The sequence below is a fragment of the Coenobita brevimanus genome, chromosome 9 (assembly GCF_032717465.1).
Source record: "Coenobita brevimanus isolate Jiangsu-jjx chromosome 9, ASM3271746v2, whole genome shotgun sequence".
Lineage (NCBI taxonomy): Eukaryota > Metazoa > Arthropoda > Malacostraca > Decapoda > Coenobitidae > Coenobita > Coenobita brevimanus.
In genome coordinates this window covers 870250-880000 of record NC_136962.1, presented here as the reverse complement: position 1 = coordinate 880000, position 9751 = coordinate 870250, and the positions used below count along the sequence as shown (strand labels likewise).

Sequence of the window (9751 nt, the reverse complement as noted above, 5' to 3'; positions counted from 1 at the left end):
AAGGTGGATTGCGATGCCGAGTGTGAGTATTAGTGCCCAGGTGGTGGCATGTGTGAGGGAGTGGTAGTAGTAGCAGTTGTAGTAGTAATAGGGATATGGAGTAGACCCTGTACAATTGTGGTTCCAACATACGCGGTTTTGAATATTTGTGGATCGTCCCCCTGTGGAGCAAAGAGTCAATCCTCCTGTGGTGGGGCGTTCGTGGCACAATTTGTCCCGTCGCGCACATCCCGCACCAAGCCACTACGTTGTCCCGCGCTCCCACGCCACGCCACTTCTCTCTCAGTCCGTGTCCAGGCCTATGCTGGAAGGAAATGCCTGGCAGGACGTTCATCTCGAAGGAGGAGAACTGGCAATAGATAGAGAGAGAGAAGGCATATCACTCCCGACAGTGTGTCCAGAGGCTTGGATGCGAACCCCACCCTGTCCATCATGATCCAGTGAACAAGAATGATTGCTGCCAGAGATCGAGCAGCATGGAGATTTTTATATTGTTTGCTATTGCTGCCAGAGATCAAGCAGCATGGAGATTTTTATAGTTTGCTATGTAATGACAACTGCCAGAGATCAAGCAGCCAAGGAAATGAGTTATTTAAGAGGAGCCTGTGGAGTCACATGGAGAGACAGGCTGACGAATGAGGATATAAAGGAGCGTTGTGGTGTGGATGTGGATGTGATAGGAAGCGTTAGGAGAAACACACTGAGGTGGTTTGGCCATGTGGAGAGGATGGAGGGTGAGAGACTGACGAAGAGAGTGTATGTGAGTGAGGTGGAGGGGGGAGAGGGAGGGGGAGGCTGAGGATGAGATGGAGGGATGGAGTGGAGAGGTATATGAGAGAGGGGGGTGTGAGTTGGGAGCAGGGCAGTGAAATGGCGGGGGACAGGGCGACGTGGAGGCGATTTGTTTGTGGCCACCGTGAACGGGATTGAGGCGTCTGGCAATAGATAGATAGATAGTATCCACAGCAAGTCAGTGTGACGTCGAACAGCTTTGTGTCACGAGGAAGAGCCACTGTTGTGTCAGAGGATGGGGGCTTTGATGCTGAGTGTATCAGTGCCCAGGTGGTGGCATGCGTGAGGGAGTAGTAGTAGTAGTAGTTGTAGAAGCAGTAGTAGTGGTAGTAATAGTAGTAGTATTGATAAGGAGTACAGTAGGTTGTGGTGTCTTGCTTTAAAAAACAGTCTTGCAGGTCAGGATAAGGATCTGGCTAAATAGAAAGAGAGAAAGCGCTAAGGTAACTAGGGCCACACTAACTTCGGATACTCGCAATATTACTACTAGATTTTCCCTTTACGTGGGTTCATATGCCACTCGTCCTGTCTACACACAAACAGCAATAATAACAACAACAGTAATAATAATGGTAATGATAATAATGATAATAATAATAATAATAATAACAATAATAATAATAATAATAATAATAATATCAATAATAATAGTAATAATAATAATAATAATAATAATAATAATAATAATATCAGTAATAATAGTAACAATAATAATAGTTATAATAATAATAATAATAATAATACTATAATAATAATAATAATAATAACTATATATATTTTTGTTTTTTCCACACAGCCAGCATCGCATCTCGCTTCCACATCACCAAGTATCCGACCCTAAAGCTGCTGCGGAACGGCCAGGCCACCAAGCGCGAGTATCGAGGACAACGTTCAGCCGATGCCTTTGCCTCGTACATCAAGGAACAACTCGAAGACCCAATCAAGATGGTGGAGAGTCTGAGCGATCTCTCTCAGATGGAGGTATGGGTGTATTATTATTATTATTATTATTATTATTATTATTATTATTATTATTCACTCTCATCTTAAATGTCAGGACCAACTTGCCTAGCCCTGGGCTCTTACGCTTCTCATGGGGCAATGTAGGATTGCATGATGGATGGATTATTATTATTATTATTATTATTATGTAGGGAAGAGTAAAGTGATGGTCTTTGAGAGAGGTGAAGTTAGTGAATGTACAGTGAGGTTGGATGGTGAGGAATTGGAAAATGTGAGTACGTTTAAGTACTTGGGTAGTGTGATGAGTAAGGATGGAGGTTTGGAGGGTGAAGTGCTTGAAAGGGTACAGCAGGGAAGAAAGGTTGCTGGTTCCTTGAAAGCAGTGATAAGAAACAGGGAAGTGAGCATGGAAGTGAAAAAGTTACTACATGACAGTATTGTGATACCAACTCTGACGTACGGAAGTGAAGCTTGGACATTGTTGGAAGGACACAAGTCAAGAGTGAGAGCAGTGGAAATGAGTTATTTAAGAGGAGCCTGTGGAGTTACATGGAGAGACAGGCTGACAAATGAGGAAGTGAAGGAGAGTTGTGGTGTGGATGTGGAGTTACATGGAGAGACAGGCTGACAAATGAGGAAATGAAGGAGCAATGTGGTGTGGATGTGGAGTGACATGGAGAGACAGACTGACAAATGAGGAAGTGAAGGAGTGTTGTGGTGTGGATGTGGAGTTACATGGAGAGACAGGCTGACAAATGAGGAAGTGAAGGAGTGTTGTGGTGTGGATGTGGAGTCACATGGAGAGACAGGCTGACAAATGAGGAAGTGAAGGAGTGTTGTGGTGTGGATGTGGAGTCACATGGAGAGACAGACTGACAAATGAGGAAGTGAAGGAGTGTTGTGGTGTGGATGTGGAGTTACATGGAGAGACAGACTGACAAATGAGGAAGTGAAGGAGTGTTGTGGTGTGGATATGGAGTCACATGGAGAGACAGACTGACAAATGAGGAAGTGAAGGAGTGTTGTGGTGTGGATGAGGATGTGATAGGAAGCGTTAGGAGAAACACATCGAGGTGGTGTGGTCATGTGGAGAGGATGGAGAGTGAGAGACTAACTAGGAGAGTGTATGTGAGTGAGGTGGAGGGGGGAGAGAGGGAGGGGGAGGGCAAGGATGAGATGGAAGGATGGAGTGGAGAGGTATATCCGAGAGGGAGGGGTGTGAGCTGGGAGCAGGGCAGTGAAATGGCGGGGGACAGGGCGACATGGAGGCGTTTGGCGATAGATAGAGCGACACACAGATAGTCAGACATGGAGATAGACGCACAGATAGATAGACACGAACCTCGGCAATAACCCCCGGCTCTCTCTCCGACCCCAGGACAACAAACGGACTGTCATCGGGTATTTTGACAGCAAGGACGTGCCGGAATACAAGATTTTTCAGAAAGTGGCCAGTAACCTGAAGGATGACTGTCAGTTCCTGGCTGGATTTGGGTGAGCTGGCTTTAAAATTATCTCTCTTCTCTCACTCTCTCTCTCCAATATCTCATTTACTAGTTCCCCTCCCTCTCTCTCTCTCTCTCTCTCTCTTTTTCTGTCTCATGCTGCCTCTCCTCCTCCTTGCTCTCTTTCACGGATGATTGTCTTTCTTTCTTTCTTCCTTCCTTCTGTCTTTTCCTTCTCTCTCTCATCTGCTCTCATTCTGTCTCTCCTCCTCTCTCTCTCTCTCTCTCTTTCTTTCTTTCTTTCTTCCTTCCTTCTGTCTTTTCCTTCTCTCTCTCATCTGCTCTCATTCTGTCTCTCCTTCTCTCTCTCTCTCTCTCTCTCTTATGTATAATTGTCAGTTGTTAGATAGATAGATAGACAGATAGATAGATAGTAAGATACATAGCCAAATAGATAGACAGATAGATAAATTTGTCTATCTACTCCCCAGTGATGCAGTAAGGAGCATGCACAGATAGATAGATAGACAGATAGATAGATAGATGGATAGATAGATAGATGGATAGATAGATAGATGGATAGATAGATAGATAGATGCATAGATAGACATAGATAGATAGATAGAGATAGATAGATAGATAGATGCATAGATAGACATAGATAGATAGATAGAGATAGATAGATAGATAGATGGATAGATAGACAGATAGATAGATAGATGGATAGATAGACAGATAAATTGATAGATAGATATAGTTACATAGCCAAATAGATAGACAGATAGATAAATTTGTGTATCTACCCCCCAGGGAGGCGGTAAGGAGTATGCACCCCCCAGGAGAAAGCATCATTGCGTTCAAGGCCACGGTGACGCAGGAGGACGACACCTTCAAGGGCGCCATCCACTCGTACGATGAAGTCTCGATCTGGGCTACTGAGCGATGCATCCCACTAGTTCGAGAGATTACATTCCAGGTCTGTCTGTCTATCTATCTATCTGTCTGTCTATCTATCTGTCTGTCTGTCTATCTGTCTATCTATCTTTGTCTGTCTGTCTGTCTGTCTGTCTGTCCTTCCTCCATCTTTCCTTCCTTCCTCCACCTTGTCTGTTTGTCTCTCCATTTCTCCCTTCCTTTCTTTCCTTCCCTTCATTCCCTTCCTTCCTTCCTTCCATTCCTTCCATTCCTTCCTCCCTTCCATTCCTTCCTTCCTTCCTTCCTTCCTTCCTTCCTTCCATCCATTCCTTCCTTCCTTCCATTCCTTCCTTCCTTCCATTCCTTCCTTCCCTCCATTCCTTCCTTCCTTCCTTCCTTCCTTCCTTCCTTCTTCCTTCCTCCCTCCATGTAACTCCACATACATACACTCATACACTCTTCTAGTTAGTCTCTCCCTCCATCCTCTCCACATGGCCAAACCACCTCAGTGTGTTTCTCCTAACGCTTCCTATCACATCCACACCACAACGCTCCTTCACCTCCTCATCTGTCAGTCTGTCTTTCCATGTAACTCCATATACACTCCCACACTCTTCTAGTTAGTCTCTCAGTCTCCTTCTCATACATACACTCTCCTAGTTAGTCTCTCCATCCTCTCCACATGCCCAAACCACCTCAATGTACCTCTCTCTCGTCTACAGAATGCCGAGGAATTGACGGAAGAGGGATTGCCATTTCTTATCCTTTTCCACGCACCTGAGGACACGGAGAGCGTTAGGAAGTATACGCAGCTTGTGCACTCAGAACTGGCCGACCAGAAGCGTGAGTGAGAGGGAGGGAGGAAGGGAGGGAGAGGGAGAGGGAGGAAGGGAAGAAAGAAAGAGAGGGAAGGGGTCAAGAAATGAGTAATTATTGTTAGATGGAGAGAGAGGAAGGCAGTGGAAAGAGAGAGAGAGGTGGAGGGAAGGGGAAGGAGAGGGAGGAAGGGAGGGGAGAGAGAGAAAAGGGAGGAAGGGAGAGGGAGAGGGAGGAAGGGAAAGAGGGAAGAGAATTGTGGGGGAGGACTAGGAATGTGAGAGGAAGAGGAAAGATTGAGAGGCAGAGATGAAGGGGGGGGAAAGGGGAGAGAGAGGGAGGGAGGGAGGAAGGAGAGAAAGAGAGAGGGAAGAGAGAGAGGGAGGGAGGGAAGGAGAGAAAAAGAGAGGGAGAGAAAGAGAGGATACAGAAAATGTGAGAGAGGGAAGATGATGATGATGGTATTGATGATGATGATGATGATGATAATGATGGTGATGATGATGGTGATGATGTTGATGATGCTAACCAACGCTTCTCTCTCTCGTCAACAGAAAGCATCAACTTCTTAACGGCTGACGGTGTGCAGTTCGCCCACCCTCTCCACCACCTGGGGAAATCAAAGAAGGACTTGCCTCTCATTGCCATAGACTCCTTCAGGCACATGTATCTATTTCCCAGTAAGTATGTCTATCTGTCTATCTATCCATCCATCTATCTATCTATCTATCTATCTGTCTATCTATCTATCTACAGTGCAGCCTCACACAGTGCAAGTTTATGGCAGCAGAAACCCTGACATTGTACAGTTTTGCCTTGTGTGACTCAAAGAACTTGTGTACAACTGGTATATGGTGTACAGGCCAGGCAGGGCTTGGTGCTGCTGGCCTTCCAGGCTACTGTACCTGCTGGTACTTTGTGTAACAGTACTTGTATATGGTGTACAGGCCAGGCAGGGCTTGGTGCTGCTGGCCTTCCAGGCTACTGTACCTGCTGGTACTTTGTGTAACAGTACTTATATATGGTGTACAGGCCAGGCAGGGCTTGGTGCTGGTGGCCTTCCAGGCTACTGTACCTGCTGGTACTTTGTCTGTCAGTACTTGTAGTTGTACCACAAACACAACACCTGTACCTTTATTTAAGTGATGTCTGGCCTTGTTAACAAGGGAGGGGGTTGGCTATCCCAGACTCAGGGCTTCTACTCTTGCCCCGTTGTCACTGTCACTGCTGAGTGCTGGAGGTGCCATAAAGCCTTCAAAGTGGACAGCTGACACCATGATGAACAGGTGTGTACCGCTGTGACACACCACAGGGTGTGAGGTACAACATGTGTTGTTGTGGCAATATGGAGGAGAAGGACATGAACAGGTGGTACTACTGTGATGTTAAAACACACCACAGGGTGTGAGGTACAACATGTGTTCTTGTGGCAATATGGAGGAGAAGGACATGAACAGGTGGTACTACTGTGATGTTAAAACACACCACAGGGTGTGAGGTACAACATGTGTTCTTGTGGCAATATGGAGGAGAAGGACATGAACAGGTGGTACTACTGTGATGCTAAAACACACCACAGGGTGTGAGGTACAACATGTGTTCTTGTGGCAATATGGAGGAGAAGGACATGAACAGGTGGTACTACTGTGATGCTAAAACACACCACAGGGTGTGAGGTACAACATGTGTTCTTGTGGCAATATGGAGGAGAAGGACATGAACAGGTGGTACTACTGTGATGCTAAAACACACCACAGGGTGTGAGGTACAACATGTGTTCTTGTGGCAATATGGAGGAGAAGGACATGAACAGGTGGTACTACTGTGATGCTAAAACACACCACAGGGTGTGAGGTACAACATGTGTTCTTGTGGCAATATGGAGGAGAAGGACATGAACAGGTGGTACTACTGTGATGCTAAAACACACCACAGGGTGTGAGGTACAACATGTGTTCTTGTGGCAATATGGAGGAGAAGGACATGAACAGGTGGTACTACTGTGATGCTAAAACACACCACAGGGTGTGAGGTACAACATGTGTTCTTGTGGCAATATGGAGGAGAAGGACATGAACAGGTGGTACTACTGTGATGCTAAAACACACCACAGGGTGTGAGGTACAACATGTGTTCTTGTGGCAATATGGAGGAGAAGGACATGAACAGGTGGTACTACTGTGATGCTAAAACACACCACAGGGTGTGAGGTACAACATGTGTTCTTGTGGCAATATGGAGGAGAAGGACATGAACAGGTGGTACTACTGTGATGCTAAAACACACCACAGGGTGTGAGGTACAACATGTGTTCTTGTGGCAATATGGAGGAGAAGGACATGAACAGGTGGTACTACTGTGATGTTAAAACACACCACAGGGTGTGAGGTACAACATGTGTTCTTGTGGCAATATGGAGAAGTGTCTGTGTACCCAGGAAAGTCAGTAGATGGCATGCAGACAGCTGGCCAGGAAAGTCAGTAGATGGCATGCAGACAGCTGGCCAGGAAAGTCAGTAGATGGCATGCAGACAGCTGGCCACCATTTTGAATCTGGTCATTGCCAGCCACCTGCCATGGTGCGCCTGACTCACATTGTCCAGCCGCACACTGGCAGTAATGGAGGGAAGGCCATTTGTGCCGTGGAGTCACACATCCAATAAGCATGGTGGGAAGTGATTCACAGATTTAACATTGGATAATAATAAGCAGTTTCTGTGAGTTTGCATTGTGTGGGGTGCACTGTATCATTATTATTATTATTATTATTATTAATATTATTATTTGCAGTATTGTATATGAAATATTTTTAAAACTATTATTATTATTATTATTATTATTATTATTATCATTATTATTATCATCATCACCATTGTTACTACTATTGCATGTACTACTGCTACTACTACTATGACTACTACTACAACTGCTACTATCATCATTATTATTATTATTATTATTATTATTATCATTATTATTATTATTATTAATATTATTATTATTATTATTATTATTATTATTATCACCATTGTAACTGCTACTGCTACTACTAATATGACTACTACTACAACTGCTACCATCATCATTATTATTATTATCATTATTAACAGAGTACGAGGACGCGTACGTGGAGGGCAAGGTGAAGGCGTATTTGAATGATCTGTACTCAGGCAAACTCCACAGGGAATTCCACCAAGGGCCTGACCCTGACACCACCCAGCCCCCAGAGCCGGTGAGTAGATAGATGGATAGATAGAGGGTAGAGAGAGGGAGGGAGAGAGAGAGGGAGAGAAGGGTGAGAGAGGAAGGGAGAGAGAGTTTCACCAGTAGGCCAATCCTGACACCACCCAGCCCCCAGAGCCGGTGAGTAGATAGATGGATAGATAAATGGTAGAGAGAGGGAGGGAGAGAAGGGTGAGAGAGAGAGGAAGGGAGACAGAGAGAGAGAGGAAGGGAGAGAAGGGTGAGGGAGAAGAAGAGAGAGAGAGAGAGGAAGGGAGAGAAGGGTGAGGGAGAAGGAGAGAGAGAGAGAGAGAGGAAGGGAGAGAAGGGTGAGAGAGAAGGAGAGAGAGGAAGGGAGAGAAGGTTGAGGGAGGAGAGAGAGAGAGAGAGTTAGATAGAGAGATAGGGAGAGAGAGAGAGAGGAGGAATGGAGGGGGGAGAGAGGAAAAAGGGAGAGAGAGAGAGGGGTAGAAATAAATAATTACAGTATTATTATTATTATTACTTTCATCATTATTATTATTATTATTATTATTAACATTATTATTATTCACTCTCATCTTAAATGTCAGGACCAACTTGCCTAGCCCCGGGCTCCTACGCTCCTCATGGGGCAACACAGGATTGGATGATGGATGGATGGATGAATTACTATTATTATTATTATTATTATTATTATTATTATTATTATTATTATCATTATTATTATTATCATTATTACTGTCATTATTATCATCATTATTATTATTATTAACATTATTATTATTATTATTATTATCATCATTATCATTATTGTTATTATTATTATTATCATTATTATTATTACTGTTATTATCATCATTATTATCATTATTATTATCATTATTATTATTATTATTATTATTATTATCATCATTATCATTATCATTATTATTATTATTATTATTTTCAGGTGGCCATCAACTCAGACCCGACCCAGAAGGCAGTGAAGCGAGACTCGCCAACGACCCCACCAGAATCAACTTTCAAAAAATTGGCTCCGTCGAGAAACAGATACACGCTACTCGACAAGGATGAGCTGTAGAGGGAGGAGAGGGAGGGATGGAGGGAGGGAGGGAAGAGGGAGAGAGGTGGAGGAAAGAGGGAGGGAGAATTGGAGAGAAAGGAAAGAACAGGAGTGCAGGTTTGTGGTTCCTTCAAAAGACATATGGACATTACTGGATAAAGATGAGCTGTAGAGGGAGGTGAGATGGAGGAACGAGAGAGAAAAGGATGGAGGGAGAGAGGGAGGGAAGAGGGAGAGAGATGGAGGAAAGAGGGAGGGAGAATTGGAGAGAAAGGAGAGAACTGGAGTGCAAGATTTGGGTTCCTTCAAAAGACAGATGCACGCTACTCGACATGGATGAACTGTAGAGGGAGGAAAGATGGAGGAATGAGAGAGAGAGAGGGAGGGAGGGAAGAGGGAGAGGTGGAGGAAAGAGAGAGAGACAGGGAGGGAGGGAGGGAAGAGGGAGAGAGATGGAGGAAGGAAGGATTGGAGGAGAGAAGAGGGAGGAAAGAGAGAAGTGTTGAGGGTTGAGTGGACATCAAGCTTAGAAGAGGAAGAGGAGGAGGAGGAGG

General features: G+C 44.7%; 1 protein-coding gene across 1 annotated transcript in view; it reads left to right on the top strand.

The window, feature by feature from the left end:
• ERp44 (Endoplasmic reticulum protein 44) overlaps positions 1 to 9222 on the top strand; it is a 16559-nt gene extending 7337 nt beyond the window's left edge. Inside the window, exons 3-10 of the mRNA XM_080279868.1 lie at positions 1 to 22; positions 1589 to 1773; positions 3134 to 3249; positions 4011 to 4176; positions 4838 to 4958; positions 5486 to 5611; positions 8041 to 8162; positions 9084 to 9222. The exon at positions 1 to 22 is cut by the window's left edge and continues 134 nt beyond it. Coding sequence (XP_080135994.1) covers positions 1 to 22; positions 1589 to 1773; positions 3134 to 3249; positions 4011 to 4176; positions 4838 to 4958; positions 5486 to 5611; positions 8041 to 8162; positions 9084 to 9215 — 990 coding nt within the window. The 3' untranslated portion in view covers positions 9216 to 9222. The remainder of the gene's footprint in view (positions 23 to 1588; positions 1774 to 3133; positions 3250 to 4010; positions 4177 to 4837; positions 4959 to 5485; positions 5612 to 8040; positions 8163 to 9083) is intronic.
• Positions 9223 to 9751: the final 529 nt, after the last annotated feature.